Source organism: Nelumbo lutea, chromosome 6, assembly GCF_056320005.1.
Source record: "Nelumbo lutea isolate HS-2025 chromosome 6, American lotus-T2T, whole genome shotgun sequence".
NCBI classification, from domain to species: domain Eukaryota; kingdom Viridiplantae; phylum Streptophyta; class Magnoliopsida; order Proteales; family Nelumbonaceae; genus Nelumbo; species Nelumbo lutea.
Genome location: NC_142689.1, coordinates 58,822,757 through 58,846,246, shown reverse-complemented (window position 1 = coordinate 58,846,246; position 23,490 = coordinate 58,822,757). Strand labels below are relative to the sequence as shown.

The 23,490-nt window shown below is 35.3% G+C and overlaps 1 protein-coding gene across 3 annotated transcripts; it reads left to right on the top strand.

Annotated features, from left to right (window-relative positions):
* The first annotated feature begins 3,200 nt into the window (after window positions 1–3,200).
* Window positions 3,201–20,973, top strand: LOC148849082 (kinesin-like protein KIN-7E). 3 transcript variants are annotated; one of them, XM_088950919.1, is made up of 17 exons: window positions 3,218–3,587; window positions 3,744–3,903; window positions 4,086–4,135; window positions 4,216–4,811; window positions 4,900–5,143; window positions 5,582–5,671; window positions 5,769–5,869; window positions 5,971–6,084; window positions 6,156–6,237; window positions 6,311–6,378; window positions 6,488–6,553; window positions 6,730–6,854; window positions 9,285–9,621; window positions 9,956–10,060; window positions 10,149–11,138; window positions 12,002–12,321; window positions 20,330–20,973. In XM_088950919.1, the coding sequence occupies exons 5-17, from the start codon at window positions 4,924–4,926 to the stop codon at window positions 20,631–20,633; spliced, it is 2,922 nt and encodes a 973-aa protein (XP_088807045.1). In that variant the 5' UTR covers window positions 3,218–3,587; window positions 3,744–3,903; window positions 4,086–4,135; window positions 4,216–4,811; window positions 4,900–4,923; the 3' UTR covers window positions 20,634–20,973. The 3 variants fall into 3 exon arrangements, with proteins under 3 accessions (XP_088807043.1, XP_088807045.1, XP_088807046.1); XM_088950917.1 differs by lacking the exon at window positions 4,086–4,135 and having other exon boundaries at window positions 3,201–3,587; XM_088950920.1 differs by lacking the exon at window positions 4,086–4,135 and having other exon boundaries at window positions 3,221–3,587; window positions 3,739–3,903.
* The last annotated feature ends 2,517 nt before the right edge of the window (window positions 20,974–23,490 follow it).

Genomic DNA, 23,490 nt, shown 5'->3' with positions numbered 1-23,490 from the left:
GTAGCGTCTCCGCTGCTTCGTTCGCTTGGCATTAGTACAACTTGCTTCTGTGTTGCCGAGCTCGATGGGCCCAGGGTGGGGCTCGGATTGCTGCTGATGGCTATAACTGAAGGGCCTTGTCTACAATCCGCAGCCAAGACCTCAAATTGGTTCTCAGTGAGCGGAAGCTCGAACTGTGAAGGCCGAGGTGACGCGGGTCTGACTGGATGAGAGGCCCCCGACTTGACTACAGGCTGCGAGATGGGGGGAGTAACTTGTCTTTCCTTCCTGCCATGGGATGAGACCTGGCTTCCGAGAGGGTTCTGAGTTTGGGAGGTCTGTCCTCAGTGGGAGAGACGCTCGCTGCGACGGCGGGGCTAGGCCTGCAGTGCAACAGGGTGTCGAGGTGGAACTTGTTGTTGATGCTGAGGCAGCGGTGGAAACTGCTGCTGGTACTTCTGTTGTTAGATGTGGTGAAACATTTGTTGCTGGTACAACTGAAACTGGTGGACCTGTTGCATTTGAGCTTGTATAGGTCGCATGCAGTGTACCAGGTTTTCTAGCTGGTTCTGTTCGACCACTGGGAGAACTGATGGTTCTGCAAAGGTCGCCTCTACTGGTGAAGGGAGTGGAGCATTTATTGGCACCATGACCTGAGGCGCGCTCAGGGTAGGGACTCCGTCCGCGGAGAGGGGTACAGTGAACTGGCCAATGCAGATGGTAGGGAGCTGAGGTCATTCCTCGGAGGTGTTTTGGTCGGCACTTCGTCTGGCGTTGCTAGAGGAAGCCATTGAAGTTTTAGTGAAGTTTCTTGGTGAGAGGCTTTTTGAAGCATATTCCCATAGATGACGCCAAATGGTGTAGCACAATCTGGTCACTCCTAGCTGGCAGGGGCCTCACTCCTTGCTGGCAACGAACAACACCTGAGAAGGAGAAGAAGACGAAGGATTCCTGGGGAGCTCGCCCGGCAGGAACACTCCGATGCTTAAGTTAGAACTCGGTGGAGAGCTTAGAGAGTTGCGAAGAAATAAATGCTAAGAGTGACGATGCGCAATTTTCAATTACCTTTTTCCTTGGGGGTCAGAGCCCTTATATATTAATGCTCTGTCAAATCGGGTGTAACCGCCTCTAATTCTTTGCTAGTCGTTATTCGCCAGGCTGATTCGATTGGTGTAGGTATTCGTCGCAGAGTACAGTCCTGTCAGTCGAGAGACGTTATGCAGAGCTGGCATGCATGGCGCCGCTTGACGTGAGACATGGGCGCAGTCCTCTGGACTGGCAGGTGCTACGCTATTGGACAAGAGACGTGGGAGCAGTCTGGCAGGCGTAGTCTTATCGAATAAGAAGTTTCCTAAAGACTCTGGGTTACTCGATAGCGAGCTCCTTTGTAGCGAGCTCCCTTGTAACAAACTCCTTCGTAGCGAGCTGCCTTGTGGCAAGCTATTCTGTAGCGAGTTGTCTTGAAGCGAGCTGTTCTGCTGGAGTTTTAGCGAGATCACTATGCCGAATTGTGACCAACCTGTCATGCTGAGCTATCACTTACGTCGAATCATGCCCACGTGTTGCCTGCTTAGGAGGTCGGGTCAAATCACCCTCCATCAATCTGCTTTTTGAGGTGTTGAAGCAATTGGACATGCAGTCACTTGCGATCGTGTGTTCTGTTAACAAACAGTGGCATAAGGCGACCCATGATGAGCGGTTGTGGGAGTTGGTTAGCACCCGACACTGGACGAACATCGGTTGTGGACTTGCGGCAATCAACAGCTCCGTTCTGTGGTCTTGGTCTCGAAGGTTTTCGTTGCCTCCATTTCCTCTCTTAAAACTACCTCCATCACTATCACTGTCTCCATGGGCCGCATCATTGTCATTGTCTACTTCCTCTTTCTCGTCTTCGTTTCTAGCTCTACTAATTCCATAAAAAACACCGGTTCATTGGGGGGAAAAGACGAGGTTCAACTCTCCCTCTCTCCTCTCAATTCGCAATTTCGAGAAGGTGAATGTTAACAACAGTGGTAGATGAAAAAGCTTTATGCTGCTCATCACCTTAATTTTCCTTTTTTCTTCTTTTCGCGCTTAGTTCTTGCATTTCATATGGATCTCTTATATAATAGTAATACTCATATTGTTATTGATATAATTTCTTGGGTTTTTTTTTTCCTTTTTATTATTAACTTCCAAAGACTAAGAAATGATGGTGTTTGTGAAATGAAAATTACTTTTGGGGTGTTTATGTGTAGATGAACATAAAAAAATTTGTAGGTTGCTGGTTTGTGAAAGAGAACTTGGGCTTTGTTTTATCTTCTTGGGCAAGAAGATGATGAATAGTGTGTTTTATTTTCAAGGGTAATTTTGACATTTTTAAAAGTCTTAAATCGCACATGGTTACGTGATATGCATAACCGATGGTCAAAGTACAGGGTATTGGGGAATTTTCCCATCTAAATTAAACATGTGGCATGAAAACCAAATTTTCACATCTAATATAAGAAATTTACATCTGCACCATATCCCAACCGTATATTCAAAACATCTCCCATTGACAACTTAGGTAGGTGTTCCCAATGCACGCTTAGATGTGCATGTGGGGTGATTGTGAGGTGCGAATGTGATCACTTAGTATGTGTTTGGTTCTATTTATGTTTATTGAATAAACGTTTATACTTTATTTATTGGTAAAACCGAGAAATGCAATAATTACAACCATTTATGACAACTAGGTGCCACACCAGGCTCCACATCAGCATAATAGTGAAAAAATACTTGGCGTTTATAAAAGATTTAAACTACAAATCACTTTAGCTAAAGTTGACTTTTATCATTTTTGATGCATTGAGAATAGAGAGAGAAAATGCTGAAATAGCGCCTATTTGGCACCCTTAATAAATGTTTAACGAACCAAACACCCTCTTAATATACAGTATTATAATGCACGTGCGTAATAAGAAACTGAGAAGCTTCCTTATCAGATGGTCAGGATTAGCCGTGCTGTCGCCCATCCACGCCGCGAGACAGACTTTGTTTCCTCCAAGCTCCATCACCAACTCGTTAAAAAGACCCCCCATTTAGCCATAAAAAGACAAAAGCGGTACTACTAAACTAAGGCATGGCAAAACTGCAGATTCAAAAGAAAATGAAGGTCAAAACAGTAATTGAGATGTTCAGTTCTTAATTCTGGTTGGCGGGGGCAGTTTTATATGAGGGGTTGATATTAATATTCAAGCAAAAGAAGAAAACTACCGCTATAATCTTGACCCTTAGAAACCCGTCCTCGGCCGCAGATAAGATCCCTGTAATCAAATTTCAAGAGAAAAAGAAGGGAAAAAGCACTGGTTTTTTTTATCTGAAATACAGTTGAAACGCGAGAGAGAGAAGGGGGGAGAGAGAGAGAGAGTGGTTTTCCTGCTGCAACCTCCTATCTCTCTTCTCTTTCCCTCGTCTTTTGTTTCAAATTCTTTGAGATCGTGACAGATATTTCGTTGCCATTGCCTGTTTTCGAGCACCGATTGGTTCCTCTTCTTTGCCTGTTCTCCCGCTGTCCGCTATTCGTTTTCTTCTGTTGATTCCTCATTCTTTTCTGTATTCGATCCTCTCACATTCATTGCGTGAAGGTCTATTTCTGCTTCTTTTGTTGTTTCCCTCGGATTAATTTGACTTGGTTCATTATAGCTGTTAAAGTTCTGTGTTTTTTTTTTTTCGGTGAGATCTGAGATACAAATGTGGAAGAAGTTCTGCATTGATTTTTTTTTACTGTTTGGTAAGATCAGGGTTTCGGAGATGCATTTACGTTGAGGAATTTTGGAACATCTCCAATCATGATGGATAGACTGTCGGGATTTTAAGTCCTGTGGCATTTGAAGAAGCATTTCGGTTGAACGTACGGGATCTGAAGCTCGAAGAAGATTTTCGAGTTTTAACTTTTAAGAGGTAAAGTATTACGAATTGAAAGGAAATGTCCCAATAATTCAAGTCAGCGAGGATACTGTTAAGGCATTAAACCCATTGCTAGTTCGACGGCGCAAGATTATTGGTTTTGCTGTGAATTCGTGCATTTTTTTACGGAATTTCCCGTTGGAAATAGTTTTTAAATAAATGCACGATAAATGCAGGAAAATTGGAGTTCTACGTAGTCTATATGTCCATAAAATCTAGATTTCGTGTAAGTATTTAAATACTTAACGATTAATTTCTCACTATTGTGCAAAACTCTGTATTCTACTTCGGAATCTGATGTTACAGGGCGAAATTTGGAGAATATCCTTAGAGCGGACACGGCGAGACGGCTAAAAAGACGAATTCCATACAATGCAGAAAGAGTTGCGCGTACTGAGAACATTCTGTTCCTTGAAAAAAATTGAGAACACAATCTGAACTTCTGAACTCGCAACTTCTCAAACTGGTGAAGATTTCAAGAGCCTGAGAAAAAAATACAAGAAAAAAGGCTGAGAAAAAGATTGAAAGACAGTCTGGAATGCGGGGACCATTTGAGATAATTCCAAACATTACGGGGCATTAAAACACTTGAAACAACGTTACTTCGTCGCAAGGCATAAATAGATTACGATTTCGGAAAGCCATCTGGTTTGAGTTCTCTGACATTCAAACCTTCGTTGCTGAATAAGAAAAACAAAACAAAATAGAATTTAGTTCTCTGACATGCAAACCGTTCGCTCCCGAAGTGATCAACAAAGCTTAATTGATATCAAGTCATGATTAGGTAGTTGTTGCAGACATTGCAGTTGCAAGGGCCAAGGGGGCCCAATGTTGTGTACGGGAAATGATCTCGCTGTTATCATTTGAACCATCTCACATTTCAGTGGAGCAGAGGAAAAGCTGTGAGTATCTTTATCTATATTTTGTCTTTGTCCTGTGAACTTTTCTTCCGTCATGTAGTCTCACCTTCTTCCCTCTTTCCTGCTTCAGGAATCGCGGACGGAAGGGTGACACATGGGGGCTATTGGTAGGGAGGAACTGATGGGGTGGGAGAAGACGCAGGAGAAAGGTGCCCAGGAGGAGAAGATTTTTGTTTCTGTGAGGCTGAGGCCACTGAATGCAAAGGAGATTGCAAGACATGATATGTCCGATTGGGAATGCATCAACGATAATACCATTATTTGTAGGAACAATCTTGCCGAGCGATCCATGTATCCGGCTGCCTATACATTTGGTAAGGATTAAGGAACCATATTTTTCTTTGTTCTGTATGATTTATTCGCCTTTTGTATGTATGGAATTTGAGGTGTAAATCTTCTCAGAGTTTAAGGTTCAGGAGGGTAACTAAAACAGTAAAGACCATTGTGATTTTCTTTTCTTCTCCTTTCTTAGTTTATTATTTATTTACGTATTTATTTATTTTCATTTCTTTCCCCATTTCACCATTACGGCTTGGTTTAAAAAGGAGTCTTTTTTTCTGTGGTTGAGTGAAGATGTTTCAGTCAACTAACTGGTGTTGAATGTTGATCCAATTATATCCTAAGGAGTTTGAATTTGATAGTACTTAGTAAAAGCTGGTTCTGTTTCTTGGGTTTCGTAGTTTTTCAATCTGCTCTTAATAGAAAAGTTCATCTAATCGTGTTTTTTGTGGGTGTTTCTTTTTATTGGATAGACAGAGTATTTCGGTGCGACTGCTCAACTAAGGAGGTTTATGAGTTAGGAGCCAAGGAAGTTGCTCTTTCTGTTGTCAGTGGTATTAATTGTAAGTACAATCATCATGATCTTGCCGTTTTGTTTGCCGAATGCCACTTGGATACTATTCCATTTTACAAATAAACCGCCAAAAATTTTGTTTTCAGCAAGCATCTTTGCATATGGGCAAACCAGCAGTGGAAAGACATACACCATGAGTGGAATTACAGAATACACAGTAGCGGATATATATGACTATATACATAGGGTAAAGGAACCCCCAAGTTAGACTCTCCTTGCACACTTCCAGTTATAAATTACATCTTTTTTGGCTCTAACTTTTCTGACAAGTATGGTTCTTACTTGTAGCACGGAGAAAGAGAATTTGTTTTGAAGTTCTCTGCAATGGAGATCTACAATGAAGCTGTCAGAGATCTCCTCGGTTTTGACAGTACTCCGCTTAGGCTTCTAGATGATCCAGAGGTGAATATCATTCTTTATGTAATTTCATCTAATGAGAGTTTAATCATGCTAACAGTAACCTATTCTAATAGAGAGGTACTGTCGTGGAGAGACTGACAGAGGAAACTCTGAGAGACTGGAGCCATCTACAGGAGCTCCTTTGCATTTGTGAAGGTAAGGGGATTTCTAAAAGAGTCCTTTTATTTGATGGCTGCATATCCTTATCTACGGCATTACAAACTTGCAGCTCAAAGACAGATAGGGGAGACCTCCCTCAATGAAACAAGCTCCAGATCTCATCAAATTCTCAGACTGGTGTGCCTCTTTTCTGTTAGAGAAGTCATTTTAAACAATGATTTGTATGTAGTCTTGAAAAATTCATTCATCTAACTTGTTGCTTTTTATCCGATGATGGATTTTGTAGACAATAGAAAGTTCTGCACGTGAGTTTCTGGGCAAGGACAACTCGAGTACCCTTGCAGCCAGTGTGGTAAGTATCCTTCAGAAATTGTTTTCAGTTGCTGATGCAAAAGAAGGTATTGCCTTTGAATGTTCTCTGATAATTATTGGACATACATACATGATTACACAACTAAATATGTATGTCTATGTCTGAATATAAATATACAGAAAGCGGTAGTAACTTGAGTTGGTTTTCTTGTACAGGACTTTGTTGATCTGGCTGGAAGTGAACGTGCTTCTCAGGCACTATCAGCTGGGGCAAGGTTGAAAGAAGGTTGCCACATAAATCGCAGTTTACTCACCCTGGGAACTGTTATTCGCAAACTAAGGTTGAATGTTGTTTAAAGGAATCTTCCTCTTGGCAACTAAATTAAACAGTAATTTGATTTTTGAATCAAGTATGATCCAACTATGCAGTGCACTTTTGAAATGATTCTATAAACTTGGTATCATGTTTAGCAGTTTTTTAAAACTATGGAATATTACTCCTGCTTTTTTTAATTCTTTCTGTTTTATTATCAACTCTTTCTTGATTTTTTACAAGTAAATGTGTCAATGTGGCACATGCCAGCACTTGCAATCTCCAGTTACTCCAAGGGCCAAGATTTCATGGACAGAAATCTGGGATTAGGGGTAAGCATCTCGTCTAGGTTTTAAACCAAGAAACAGGAAAGTTCTCAAAGAACAAAAACAAGGCAGTGTTTGGCAAGTCTTTCCATGTGGTCTTCTGGGCTTTGACAAGCTCGGAAGACTGAAAATTGGTCTTTTTCCATTTGGTAACCAAAAGATGCATGCGTGGAAAGACCCAAAAAGACCAAAAACGCTAAATTTCAGAAAGCTCCAAACAAAGTTTTCTGGTCTTTCCATGTGATAAATAGCCTCTAAATGCATTTTTTAAAAGCTCGGTAAACCGAGCCATTTGCCAAACAGTTTTTGCTTTTAAAGCTAAGATCCCAAAAGCTCAATGTCTTTTGGTCATCTGGGCTTCTGGAAGATCTTTCTAAAAAGACATGCCAAACGACACCATTATATATCTTATTTACTGATAAAATGTTGGTTTTGCAATGTGAATGTACACCATGACTTTCCCATTACTTTCTCATTCTAAAAAATAGTTGAAACAAAAGTGTGAAAGAAAAAGACAACCTTTGCAGATTCTATTTCAATCTTAACAGGCAAGTCTTGCAGAATATCTGTACCCAGTCCTAGAAGGAGCACTGTTTGCAACAGAGATGCTTCCTCAACTGCCACATGCTCCATGTATAGGATTCAAACTGACCATTGAATGGACACTACATAAAGGATCTTCTGCAATGAAGATTAATATGATCCCATAATTTTGAAAATCTAATCTGTAGAGTACCTTGGGGCTTTAATAGACTATTTTCCACCATCAAATAAATACATGAAACTAAATTTTATATATACAGTAATAATTATCTTTCGTGTTGAAATTTAATATGGGCAGCCTATAAGCTGGGACTCATTCACTGAATAGTGGAGTCCAAACAAAATAGGTAGTGTACAGCTCTATACTGAGCTAAGGTCTTTTGCTGGTTAACATAAATATTTGGTTTACATGCCCTAGTGAGATTCCTCCACTAATTACAGTTTTTTTAGAGACAAATTGGGTTCCTAATCTTAAGGATTTCATCATTGAAACATTTACCTTATCTGTTTTTTCAAGAGCTGAATTGAACATATAGTTCACATCTTCACCCAGGCAGATACTGGGTCAGATTAACCTCTCACCTGCTACCATTTGGAAATATATTTAGTTTAGAAATGACCTTGTATTTAGTTTTGGATTATCAAGATACAACTTTCCTTTCATTGTATGACTCTTTTCCTTTTTCTTTGTTATTATCAATAAATTTCCTTAATTGAAGTTTAAAGTTTAGATATGATGATTATTGACTTCCAATAGAGAACTAATATAACTAAATGGAATAGGCATATACTAATTAATTTGGATTAGCTGAACATGATGGCTGTGTAGCAGGTTGTGGAACCAATGATAATGCCCCATACTAGTCATAAAATGCATGGGACCCACAATGAGAGGTTTTATGCTTGTAGACCCCATGTATTTTATGACTGGTGTGGGGCATTTATCATTGGTTCTACAGCCCCCCACTGAATGGCTATTGCATTCAGTTAATCCTATCTCCATACTAATGTGGAAATTTTTGAAAAAAAAATGACCAATAATATTTTATGCTGCAACAGTTCAAATCATCAAAAAGGATGGTTGATTTAGTGCACCATGTACAGTTCCTTCTTATCAGTTGATCAAGCATTTGGTTTAAAAAGCTATTGATTTTATCATGTCATATAAGGCCTAACGTTCAGTTCTGATGGTTTTTATTTTCTCAAATCCCAAATGTCAATCGAGTTTTGTTTTTTGGTCAATGGTGCAACAACCTTGATGTGCAACTCACATCTAGGTACTTTCTGTTACTTTTTTTTGGCAGTATTTTTCTGTTAGTTGGACACCTCAATTTTTCCTCTTATCTGATCCTACCTAACTGTTGAATGAGGGCTACCAAACTGTCGAATGAGGGCATTGGTTATTGTTATATTATTTGTATAAAATTAGAAATTTAATGAAGTTCCATTTAGGAAATTTGGTTTTGGTTATTTTCTTCTGAATCCTGTGTTACTTTTGTCCCTTTTCTTTTTAACTACTATACATCAGGCACCATATTTGAGTTAAGAAAGTAACATTATTATTCATTTGATGCTATTACTGGATTTAGCAAAGGAAGAACTGGGCATATTCCCTTCAGAGATTCTAAGCTAACACGCATACTGCAACCTTCCTTGGGAGGAAATGCTAGAACTGCCATCATTTGCACAATGAGCCCTGCACGAAGCCATGTTGAGCAATCCAGGAATACTCTTTTATTTGCAAGCTGTGCAAATAAAGTGGCCACCAATGCACAAGTCAATGTAGTCATGTCTGATAAGGCATTGGTAAAGCATTTGCAAAAAGAACTGGCCAGGCTGGAGAGTGAATTGAGGGGTACAGGACCAACTTCCACACCTGATAATTATGCAGCATTGTTGAGAGAGAAAGATCTTCAAATCGAAAAGGTTAGATTATTTTCTATACTAAGAAAATACACCTATACATATTGAAATGCATACATGTACGTAAAGCTAGGAGCATTGAAAAGAGAAAAAGAAAGATACATGCATTATGGGAACACACATTTGCATGGTTTAATGAAACTATGGCTGCTGATCAAAAAAGAAAAAAAAAAAAACTATGGCTGGAAAAATACTGTCTAGATTTCCAAGTATACTCCAAACATCAATTAGTGCATTTAAATTAGTTTCTTCTTTCAACTTGTAATATTGTTCAGCAAGCAGCAAGTTTCTCTTTGTGATTGGCTAAGCAGGCATTGTATGGCCTTTTCTTATGCAGATGGAGAAAGAGATAAACGAACTAACCCAGCAATGTGACCTTGCTCAATCTCAGCTTGAGCGTTTGCTACAAGTGGTTGGAGATAGCCAAACTCCAAGACGATGGGTATTTAATGTTAATAAAATCAAGGTAGACTATTGCACATTGGTTGGTGTTATAAGCTACTAAAACTTTCTATTCTTCCCATTTTCAGGATTCACTCAATATCCATCCTAAATTCCAAGCATGCAATGCATGGGAAGATGAATCAGACTTATCAGGCTTAGTTTATCCTCAAAGTTCTGATGTAGGTGGCACAGGATTCAACATATCTCAGTATTCTGACAGAAACAGTGGAATTAGTTCCAATAATCACTTCTTACAACTTCCCAAAAACTCAGAAGACCATCTCCTAAATGGTGATACCTCTTCCCGATTGTCAATTAGTAGTCATCAGTTTGATGGGCTTGGACCTGGTTCTTGTCAGAATTGGGAAGAAGTTGCTCAAGTAACAACAGATGAAGATAATGAAGACCTTTGTAAGGAAGTACGATGCATTGAAATGGAAGAATCAAGCACAGACAGAAATGTGGAATCTAATGCCTTGTCACCTGAAGAAAATGATAAACTCTTAGCTTTGACAGAGAATAGGAACAGAGGTACAACAGAGGAGTTAATATCAACCCCACTTGAGACAGATAAAGATTTAAAGCATACAAGTACTATTTCCTCATATGATGCACTGGAGCAGAAACTCCAGGACATGCGAAAAACCATTGCCTGTCTTGTCAATCCCTATCCTGATGAACCATCTCCATGGCCACCTGAAGCTGAGCTATCAAGTTCTAGAGGCATGAAGTTGACAAGGAGCCAAAGTTGTAGAGCAACTCTCATGACTAGCTCATCTTCCTGGTTTGGGAAACAAGAACAGAATCAGAACACATCACAGAGTGGGTTTGTGAAAGTTTTCCCTGGAAGACTTGATGGCTTCCAAAAGAATCTTTCTGCATTAAACTATGGTTCCAATACTGAAAGTTTGTCAGGAAAAAATTCTCAGAACTCTGAAGGGAGTGCTTCCACAAATGAGCTAAAAGCAGACAATGTCAAGACCTCGGTTGAAGATGTTACTAGCATCCAAAGTTTTGTTGAAGAGCTTAAGGAAATGGCCAAACTTCAGTATGATAACCAGGCTATTGATGGTCAGGTTAGAATGTGCTACCATTCATTTCTTGCTACTAAAAGAAGAGACATTCACAAACATTGTTTTGCATGCAAATATCTTGGCATTTTCCTTGTTTATTTTTTATGAAGCTATTCTATTTTCCAGTTCTCTTGTATTAATCTTTGTCATGCTTTTAAATTTTGAATTTTCTCACAATCATGATATTATGGTCTTTTATTAAATTTGCTAATAGATCTTTGGTCTTTTATTGTTTCTCCTGTTCATATCAAGAACTGGAGAACAGTTAGTTTCATCATACAATCAAATCCCCTTGTTATGTTTACACATATCAGTAAAGCGAATTCCATACTGCATGCTGCACTTCAGAATAAAACAACTGATACTCATAACTGAGTGATAGATGACCATTGATTGGTTACCCTATTAGGTGGAACCTCTCCTCGAATCTAAATCATTAACATATTCATATTCTGTATTTATCCATTTTAGTCCCTCTATAGTTCTGTCATTTTGTAGAAATACTTGAACAGGATACAGAAATAACATTTGAGGCCACATGGTGTGTACAATGTTTGGCTCCTCAGATATGCAAACCTGTGTTTCTGTTTCATGTTCCGGTTTGGAGTGGAAAATTTGCTTTGTCCTGGATAAAATAAAATGCATAATTATAGGTCATTCCAAGGTTTCTGATTGACTGAGAATTTTTTTATAATGAATGGTTATGTTTTTTAGCTAAAACTAGTTATTTTCTTGGTAAAATAAAAATATACAACATCATAGATAAATATGAAATTTTCTTTAGCAAACCTGGAAATATTATTTTACACTTTTGTATCTTTGTTTTTAATTTTTGTTTCACACGGGTTCCTTTCATTGGAGTTCAGGAGACAGAACCAAAGGCTGATAAATCTGGAAAGACTGTAAAGGATGTGGGATTGGATCCAGTGGAGGATTCATCGGAATCTCCAAGTTGGCCCTTGGAATTCGAAAGGCAGCGGAGAGAAATTATTGAACTATGGAACACCTGCAATGTATCACTAGTCCACAGAACCTACTTCTTCCTGCTCTTTACAGGAGATCCAGCGGATTCCATATATATGAAGGTAGAACTGAGGAGACTGTCCTTTCTCAGAGACACATTCTGTAGTGGAAATCTCGCCAAACATTCAATGGTAGATGGCTGCATTCTCAGTCCAGCTTCAAGGTACAGTTTTCCTTTCTTTCATATATTTCTCTTTTCTTTTATAATCTAGGAAAAACTACAAAACAAATCTATTGAAACCTGTTTTACATGGACTCTGGTATAGGTACGAGGTAAGGGACTTGACAAGACTGAAAAATATGATTCAGGGATTAACTGTTATACTTTGGTTTTAAATTACATTTTTTAATAATATTTATCATTCATGTCATATAAATAATTAGTGGGGACCCGTGCAATTCCATGGGATTTGTTAAGCAAGAGTGAAAGAATATCAACGTATAACATTTCTAATTAAGGGTTTATCCCAATTGGAATAACCAATTTTCTGATTTTTCTAATTTACTTGAAATAGTAACTTTAGTAGTAAATTATTAAATATATTTTCTAGCTTTCTATTTCTATTATAGTAAATTAAGTAATTTATGATTACATTATTAGTTTACTAATTTTTTAATTTAGTATTTTATGGTAACTTTACTAATTTATTAATGTTCTAATTTTCTAATTTAATAATGTACTATTTACCATAAATTTTACTGATTATAAACATTTTACTAATATACTATATTCTAGTAGTTTAAGTAATCATTAATTTTATCATTAACTAACTTTACTAAATGAGTAATTTTAAGAAGTTCACTGATTTTTTATTCAGTAATTTAAGTAATTTTCTAATTCAATAATGTTAGTAACTTAAGTAATTTTCTAATTTAAACTTTATTGGTTCACTTAAGTTTAAAAATTGATATATCTAGTATGTTAACTTTAATGGCTCAATCTAAGTAATTAAAAGAATTACTAATTACAATTAATAAAAGTCCACCTTTGTAATTTAAGTAAATTATATATATATATATATATAAATTGGAAAAATCTATGATACGGAAAAGATATGGCATGAAAAGAGTTTTGGCCAATCAAAACCCACGTGTATATATATATATATATATATATATATATATATATATATTATTTAATATCTAATGGAATTTAGATATGTAGGGAGAGAGATTGTTGCGAGGGTTTGCTTCCTTTTATTCCCACCTCCACGTACTTGGGTTTTAGGCAAGTTCCGTTGGTATGTGAGCTGCTTAACTCCAGTATTAAAGCGGAATCAAACCCCGCAACCATCGATATGGAAAAAGGGGGTTTATTAGAAAACTAGTAGGGACCCGTGCGATGCACAGGAAATCTAAAAGATTTAATAAATTTATTTTTCATTTAATGTTGATTTATAAAAGATAATTATTGTTAATTGAATGTGAACAAATAAATTTTAATAAATTTAGTTTTATTAATAATTTATAGTAATTTTAATAAATTTTATTCTTTTTATTATTTTTAAATGAAATTTTAATTAATTTTAAAACAAACAAAAATAATTATAAAAGCTAATATTTTTATTAACTCTATTAATAATTAACAATTATATAGAAATGACAACGAGGTGGGATTAGGGCAGGGCACCCCATCCCTTTCCCTGCCCCATTGTCAAGACACTCTACCCCATCCTCGCCCGTCCCCAGTGTCACGCGGGTTTAGAGCAAGGTAATCACTCCTCAATGTCGGGTGAGTTCAGGGGCAAGGCACCCCACTCCTCATCAAGGATGGAGTATCATCGAATTTCCTTGCCCTGTCCCCAGTATTGGGTAGGTTCAAGTAGAGGTGTAAATTGGGTCGTCTTAGGTCGGCACAACACGACTTGCATGTGGCCCTCACAAAGTGCGAGTCGTGTTGTATTGGCCCACGAGGCATCCTGGGCCCTGCCTCCCTCCTCTAGGATAATTTGGGGGTCGGTTTGGCACACCCACAGTTCAAGCCCGCACAAGCCCGTGTCATGCCGTGGGTCGGGCTGGTCCATGGGCCAGGCCATGCCGCACACCAAACCAAGTTCAAGGCAAGGCACCCAGTCCCCGTCCAAGATTTTTAAAATTGGACCAGATAGGGAACCATTCTGGTGTTGAATTGTTTGTTTGTCGAATACATGACCCGCTCTGACAAAAAAACAAAAACAAAAAAGGCCAAAAACTATTGTTCGGGTTGACGGTTCGACCACCTAGGTTAGCGGTTCGCTAACCAAATAAACGGTTTTTGGGCAAAAAGCGGTTTTGAGTTTTAACAATATCTGATTCCCAATTTTTTGGTCTAACCATCTAGTTTGATCAAGTTTTGAAAACACTGTCCCCGTCAACCCAATATTTAATTTGATGATAGAAATGATCAAAAGAATATATTGAATATCAACCACACGGTAAATTTCTAAAAGTACAATAAATTGTCTTTAATATTGAAAAATGTAATTTTATGAAAATTTTGGAAAATTTATTGTACTTGTGTAATTTTGAAAATTTATTCAAATTCATTTAAATTTTTATTAAATAATTTATTTTCTTTTTAAATGGTTTACTTATAGAATTATACTAATTTATCTTATAACTTCTAATATAAACTAACCAATAATTTCCTTTTTCCAATATTATACTAATTTATCTTAATTATTTGTTCAAATTATAGTTTTCCATTTCTCGTAGTCATTTATCTTTAATAATTTTCAATAATTTGCAATGAAAATTAGATAAATTTTCAATGGTTTTGCAAAATCTATCAAATGTAATAAAATTTCCTAAACTTTCTAAATTATTCTAATAATTTTAAATAATTAATTAATGCATTTTAAATAAGCTTTCAAATGCGTTACATCTTTTAATTTCAAAAATGTTATTTTACGAAAATGTTGTTTTATGAAAATTTTTTAAAATTTTATTACATTTGTGTAACTATGGGGATTTAATATTTTTATTTGGTAATTTACTAACAAAATTACACTAATTTATCTTTTATTTTTCAATATAAATTAACCAATAATTTCATTTTCTAACATTATAATATTTTGTTCCCCCATTTGTATTTGGCTTTTAATTATAATAATAACAATAACTAAAATTTTATACTTTTTGATACTTGTTAAATATAATTCTCAATTTTATAGAAATTAGTTAAAGAGTTTTCAATTTCTATAAAATGTTGTTAGTGAGTTAATTAATAACAGTATTTATTAATTTTTGGTAATTTACTAACTGTACTAATAAGAATATTTAATTTTTGGTAATTTACTAACCATATTTTTTATCTTTTGGTAATAACACTATTTTATATTCATTGAATATGGGTGGGATTAAATATTAATCATATTTAACTATTTATTAATTAATATGAATATTTTAAATGAGGGAGAGTGGATATAGATTGGGGGGATGTATTTTAGGAATTCATTAGGGAGTGGGGCAACATGATACTTTCCTATTGGTTTAAATGAGATGCCTTAGGAGAAAGATTATATGAATATTTTTAAATAGTTGGGTGACATGGCTTAATGAGAGTAGTGGAAAGGGGAGAGGAGAGATTCAAAGAAAATGCAGTGTGGGGATAATGGAGCAAGGAGAGGCATGGTGATGGGAGTGGTGGAAAGGGGAGAAGAGAGAAAGTCAAAGAGAATGCGGGGTGGGGATAATGGAGCAAGGAGAGGCATGGTGACGGGGACTTGTATTTTGTTAAGCAAAAGTTAAACAATAGAAATACATAAGAGTATTTATATATTTGAACTTTTTAATAAACAATCTAATCAAACTCCTGATCAAACTCAACCCGAGTTTGTCGGTTTTCTAGTATTTTAGATTAGCTTTGGTTTAATAAATATATATTAATATTTTATATTTTAAATTTAATTTTTTAATACGGGAAAGCAGGAAAACTCCGTATTTGTTAGTCTAAAATATTTTATATCATAGATTTAATTTTTGTAATTTATTTTTTAATAATATCATTGTAATTTATGAAATTTAAAGTTAAGTTTTTAAGTTTAAATCTTTTCAACAGACAAACTAAACCGAAAATAGACCCAAATCGATACAACCCGAGTTGGTAGGTTTTCGCTAATGATCAATCGGTTTCGAGTTACAAATTGCAGACTTGACCAGATCGATTTGGTTAGCGAAACAACTTGCAACTGAACTAAACCAATCATTGAACACTTCTAATTTCAACTAAATTTAAAGTCTAATCTCTAATAAATAACAATAGTTTAATCTCTAATAATTATTGGAAATTTATAGCAAACGTACACAATCATTGAAAATAAGTTTATAATGAAAATATAATAGATATATAACAAAAATACAATAAATGCTGAAAGTATACTAAATTATTCAATAAATAGTGTAATCTTAAATAATAGTTTAATATCTATTAAGTATTAATCTATAAATTATAAAAATTACATAGTTTACTAAAAATAAATTCATAACAAAAATACAATAAATATGATAAATTAAATTTCAAAAGTTAAATAATAGTTGTTTAATCTCCAATAATTATTGATAATTTTCTATGAAATAACAAAAATAAAAATACATTTTTAAATAATTATTGAATTCATATTTATAAAAAACAATAAATAATTACTGAAAATAAAATAAATATTTGTTATATAAATATAAATATATAATGAAAATACACTATTACTGTAAAATTATTAATAGTAAATATAATTTTTTATAGGTTTTTTCTATAATTATTAATTGATATAAGTGAAATTAGTTATTTACAATATGATTTACTTATTTAAATAATATTGTTATTTAAATTATTAAAATATTAATTATTTATTGAATTTAATAATTCGTAAAATTATAATTGTACTATTATTACATAATTTGTTTTTAATTTTGTAAAATATTAAATTATTATTAATATGAATGTTATGAATTCTATTATAATAATTTTTTTTGCTTTTAAGATTTTTTTTTTAATTTATTACATAATTTTGTTATTTTAACTATTTAAAATTTTGTCATGTTAAATATTTTTTATTTAAATATTTAAAAATTTTCATGATTTGACTTTTATTTAATTTAATGTTATTATGTAATATTAAATATTTTGTTATATTATTTAGCTATTTTTAATGTTTTTATTTAAGGTTTTTAGTTATTGAAATATTTAAATAATGTTTTATTTTTTAGTGTTAAGTTTTATTATTTGAATAACATTTACATTGAATAATTCGTAAAATTATAATTTATATTGTTACTACAAAATTTCATGATGATTTTTGTAAAAATATTGGATTATTAATAATATGAATATTATTAAATCTATTATTTTTTGTGTTTTGAATAAATATTTTTTATTTAGTATATAATTTCATTATAACATTTAAATAGTTCTGAATTTTTTAATTGAAACTTTCTTTAGATAGATATAAATAAAAAGTGGGTGAGAGGATAAATAGGAATTAGAGATAGTTTATGAGGGAATCTCTCTACTAAATTAGAGATAATTTAAGTGATAAATAGGAGTTAGAGATAATTTAGGAGATAAATACGAATTGAAGACAATTTAGGAGGAAGTGGGGGAAAGTGGTGCCACTTGGCTAAACATTAGAAAAACAAATCCCTCTTTCCTTATGGTTATTAGAAATAGTTAAGCATATGTGATTTCCTTATTGGTTTAATGGGTAATTATGTGGAATTAAAAAAATAAAAAATTCAAAAAAACAGAAAATTAGTAAGAGGGTTTGAAGCAAGGAGAGGGCTGCTAACATGGCAGGACCAATTTTAATATATATATAGATATAGATTACATGGAATTAAAAAAATTCCAAAAATTACAAAAAAATCTTTTGGGTAAGTTTTGGAGAGAAAGAAGTCCACGAGTCGCTTTATATATACATAGTAACATAGATAGATGTAATAATTGTCAAAATAAAAGAATTTAGCTGTAGATTGATAAATCAATAGAAACCATTGCTTCAAGCATGACAATCGGGACTGTGGAGTTCAAATCAGCCCCCCACAAGATTCCCCCTCCCCCCCCCCCCCCCCACCCCCCTCTGCCCCCACAATGTCCCACAGCACATCCCTGCCGTGTATTGGGAATATTTCTCAAATAATGATATCATTATTTCTGGCATTATCATGTCCGTAATTCATTCCACTACTGGATAATCGGAACCAACATTGGATATAGCCTTATAAGTTAGATGCCTTGGTGCAAACAAAATTTTGATTTCAAGTTATCATATAACATAGATTGTAACTATGGTTTTAAAAAATGATCCAGAAATGGAACCGTTCTAGTTAGGGGTGCTCACTGTTTGGTTAACCAAACCGTGGGGTAAATTTTTGAACTGAACCGATATGTTTGATTTTTACATTTAACTAAACCAAAATCGATCTGGTGACCGATGGATCGGTTAACCGTGGTTTGGTTTTTTGGTTTTTTATGCCCTTAAAATTAAAAAAAAAAAAGGAAAACACAGTCGAAGAAAACTGGGATGCCACTTTGCTGGTGTCGCCGAGATGCAGTAGAGCCTCTAACCCAAATCCAAGCCTCTAGTGTCACCGAAGCAGGAGGGATCGCTAGTGTCGAGGCCATCGGCAAATCGGTCGGAGGGCGGAGCGCCAAAGGTCACAACCCAGAATGGAGATTGGGAGTCTGAAAGAGTGAGAGTTCGAGAGAGAGTTCGAGAGTTCGAGAGTTCGAGAGAGAGAGAGAGAGAGAGAGAGAGAGAGGCAAGAGAGAGAGCTTAGAGAGAGAGAGGGAGTGAGAGTCCGAGAGAGAGAGGGAGGGAAAGAAAGGGATAATGGAATAGGGATCCTACGCGGTGGGTGTCAGAGTCAGACGATTCAGACTGTTAGACAAGCTATTCGCTAGTCTGGCAGCCTGAAAGTCTTAGACTATCATTAGTCAGTTCGACAGTTTAAATGTTTTTATTAGATTTAAAATATATATATCGGTCAGCTCGGTTAACCATCGGTTTTTTTAAATGATTAACCGAAACTGAACTGACTGGTTCCGTTAACCTATTTTTCGGTTTGGTTTCGGTCGGTTTGATTTTTCAGTTTTTTTTGCTCACCCCTAGTTCTAGCCATTGGTTTTCTAATCGATGGTTTGACTGTTCGGTTTGAACAAACAACCTGTTTTGATAAACAATAAAAAATAATTAAAAATAAAAAATGGATAAAACCATTGATTGGGTCAACGGGTCATTGATTGATTCAATGGTTTTTGGTTAGAGACTAGGTTTGGGGTAAAATTGAACTGGTTGCCTGGACAGTTCCTGAGCCAAATGGTTTGACCGTCTGGGTCAATGGCAGTTCGAAAAGCATGATTGTAACATAATAATGCTAAATTTACTCGAATCAAATTTTGAAGAGGAAAATGCAAGAAACATTTGTTGCTTTTTTTTTTCCTTTTTGAAAATTTGGGACCCAGCTTTCATTTTCATTGGATGCAACTACAAATGGTAATTTTGCCTAAGCTGCACTTTTAACTAACACACGCACAGTAAGTATGAAGCACTGAAGGATGAAATGTTACACTGTTTTTGTCTTGAAGAATCGTTTGGAAACAAATATAGCAGCAGACTGCAACTTGACGGTTTTTCTCGACTCCAGTGAAAACAAATGGATCGGTTTTGGGTTGTACCCATTCAAATCAAAATCAATTTGGTTGGACGGAATAAGATATATTGAATTGAATCAGTTCAGAGTTTCAGACTTAAAGGTCTAAAGTTTTTATTGGATTGGATTGAAGTTAGTCCATCCATAATGAATTTATATTGAATTGGGTTAAGAACTAATATCCACTCTATTGATAAAAGATAAGAATATACGTGTTAATGAACCAGATTTGAGTTGAAACCAATCTAAATTAAAACCAATTAAATAGATTAGATGGTTCAAAGATTGAATTGGATTGATCAAAAATGTCTAATATTCATTGGATTGGATTAGACCTGGTCCATCTATAAGACTGATTGGATCAAAATCCAGTCCAATTGACACCCTTACCAGCAAGTGCACAGATATAGATAAACAAGAAAAGATGGAATATTAATCCACAAGTAGTCAGATCCTTGTGCTTTCTTTTCTTTTATGTTTCCTATTTTGTATATTGTACCTAACCTAACCACGAGAATGCTAACAATTCCTTTTGGGGGACACAGCGCGAGGGCCCTCCGTCGGGAGAGGGAGATGTTCAGCAAGCAAATGCAGAAGAGATTCTCCGTAGCCGAGAGAGAGCAACTCTATCAGAAGTGGGGTATCGGATTGAACACGAAGCAGAGAAGGCTACAGCTGGCTCGCCGCATATGGACAGACGCAAAAGACATGGACCGCATAACGGAGAGCGCCAGAATTGTCGCAAAGCTGGTCGGATTCTTGGAGCAAGGGCAAGCCCTCAAGGAGATGTTTGGCCTGTGCTTTACCCCCGAACTGTCAACACGGAGCTCCTTCAGCTGGAAAAAGTGAAAAACAAACGTCTCTCGTTGTCCTCTGAGGTTATATGATTATATCACAGGCACTGTGCTACACGTACATGGAATGCTGGTGGTAATCGTGGTTTCATATCGGTTAAATTCCAGTAGAATGGAATTTTGACTGATTCGCTGTCACTGTGACCGAGATGTAGAAATTAGTAAAAGGCTTGTAAATTTGCTCAGTGTAGTTCTATTTCGTTTGAATGTTCATCCCCATCTTGTATGTAATGGTCACATGCGTGTTGTATTTCTTTCTTAATTTTATTATCAGGAACTTATTATTATCATTATTTGCTATTATTAAAAAGGAAGAAAAAGGTTTTTTAATTCAATAATTGATCATATGGCACAACATTTTTATATGACGTTTTCTTGTTTCAGCCTCAGGGGTGTGTATAGTGTAGACAAAGCAGGGTGAATGTGAGGCCCACTTACTACCAGCCTACCAGCACAAAGAGCTGTTAGACCACGGCTTTGATCCATGTCTCTATTTTTGGAGTAACGCCAAATGATCATCTCAACGACTAGGGGCTGTTTAGTTGTTTTGCCGTTTTTCAAAACGTTTTATATTATTTTTTTCTTGAAAATTGGGACAAAATATTTATTATTGCTTTTATTTATAAGCTGAACAGTAGAACGCTGGAAAAAATCTCCCAATGGATGAGACTCACACAAAATGAGAAAAGCATTTTATTCATAAACAATTTAATCAAACAATGGCTATGTTTCGTACCGTTGGTGTTTCCTGAAAAAACGGTGTCACGTTTACCCCATTAAGTGTGAGCATTTATTTGGACTTGAACTACTGTTTGGTTCATGTGTTTACCAAAAAAAATGCTGAAAAACATTGCTACCTCGACTTTGTTGAAAAAACATCAATTTCTGTGCATCTAACCGTTTGAGGAAGTTTAAAATTCTCGCTTCCTCCTAACTGTTGGGCGTTTCGTGAACACCGAAGTTTGAATTGATTCTGTGTATTGCAGGCCACCAAAGAGCAACCAAAAAGAAAATGTTAATAGACTGGTATCTACTCGAAGGCAGTCCATCATCTTCTGTACAAGAGGTTCAGCAACCAAACAAAAAAATTTTCCTCGTGCTGTTTGACGCTAGTAAGCCCTTTGTTCTTGTTTTTTAGGAAAAAATGCCAATAACTCTCCATTGTTTTGCAAGTTTAGCCCTAAATCTGTTGCCATTCTGGTCGGTAAGCCCTTTGTTCTTTGAATTTTTTGGGGAAAAACAAAGCCAATAACTCCCTTTTTTTGTAAGTTTCGCCCTAGATCTGTTACCAGAGTAAAACCAGTCCCATTTGGTCGCTCGACTCTTCATCCCTAACCAATCCCATTTGAGCTTTCATCCAATAAAACTTTTGATTTTTATCAGTCTTCTTCACATAAGCTTAAACATCTTAAGTAGAAAACCCACTTTCAAAATTTATTTTCAAGGTGCAAATAAATATTTTTTATATAATAATTTTTTTATCAAACAAATATTTTACTAAAAAATATTTTTCTTGAAAGTAGCAAACAGGGAATGAGATGATGTTAGGAGAAAAAAGGATAATTTGCATATAATATACATCGATAAATATTGATTTCACACTTTGACGACCTATACCACACATTTTGACCATTAGATATGGTTTGCATCATAGATTAGGGGTGACCATTTCAGCTTGGTCCGGCCTGGCCCGGAAAATCCAGGCCTGGGCCTAGGTTTTTTATTAAGGCCCAGTTTAGGCCTGGGCCTGCATCAAGCCTGCAAAATTTAGGACCGGGCTTGGGCCTAACTTTTTAGGCCTAGCCTAGATATTTATAAATAATATATATATATATATATATATATATATATATATATATATATATATATATATATATATATATATATATATATATATATATATTCTTTATGTATATGTGTTATTTAAAAATATTTGATAATTAATGTTTTATATATTAAATAGATATTAATAGAGATTCTAATCTAGTATTTAATGAAATATAGAAATTACTAAACCCTAATCTTCTCGGCTCTCTCTCTCACCAATTTCACAAAACCACTGCCGCGCCCAATCTCTCTCTCTCTCTCTCTCTCTCTCTCTCTCTCTCTCTCTCTCTCTCTCTCTCTCTCTCACCAAAAGACAAATCTTCTAGTGATGAAGACACCATTGATGAAGATAAATCTAAAGTTTAGAGTGGTTGCAAGTTTTGGGTAAAATTGAAACTATTTTCAATATTTTATTACTTATTTATTTACATTAATTTGAACTAATTTTTCTTAGTTTGCTAATATCTTTTTTATTTCACTTTTTATTTGTAGGAGTTGAATGAAAGATGGAGCCCCTTACAGAGATGTTTAAAGTTGTTTTGTAGATATTACATGACAATGGATGGTTATTTTTTGATAGATATTATAAGTTCTAGGTTGATTTTTTGTTGATAGAAGAATTGGTTTGTTAAAATTATCATTTATAGCATACTAATGAACAATTGAAGCTTATAAATTACAAGGTATAATTATTTAATTTCTTTTATGTCAGAATCTTTTATCTCGATATTAAGTTTAAAGTTTACAAGTTACTATAGTCTCCATGTCAATAAGTGAAAAAAAAAAGTATAATTGTTTAATTTTGGAACTAAAATACAATAATTAGGCTTTGAATCTTAGCCCGAGCTTATATTTTTAGGTCCATAATGCAAGCCGGCCTAGGCCTGGGCCTAGCCTAAGCCCATTGTTATGAAGGCAAGGCTCAGCCTGGTCCCAGCCCATGATCATCCCTATCATAGATCCATCATTGGATTTAAAAACTAGCCCATTGCTTGCAAGCATGAGTAGTTTGGACAATTGGATCG

Coding starts and splice junctions, on each gene's coding strand:
- LOC148849082 (XM_088950917.1), top strand. CDS start 4,924: ATGGGGGCTATTGGTAGGGAGGAACTGATGGGGTGGGAGAAGACGCAG. Junction 6,379..6,487: donor CTCATCAAATTCTCAGACTG/GTGTGCCTCTTT, acceptor TGGATTTTGTAG/ACAATAGAAAGTTCTGCACG. Junction 6,554..6,729: donor GTACCCTTGCAGCCAGTGTG/GTAAGTATCCTT, acceptor TTTCTTGTACAG/GACTTTGTTGATCTGGCTGG.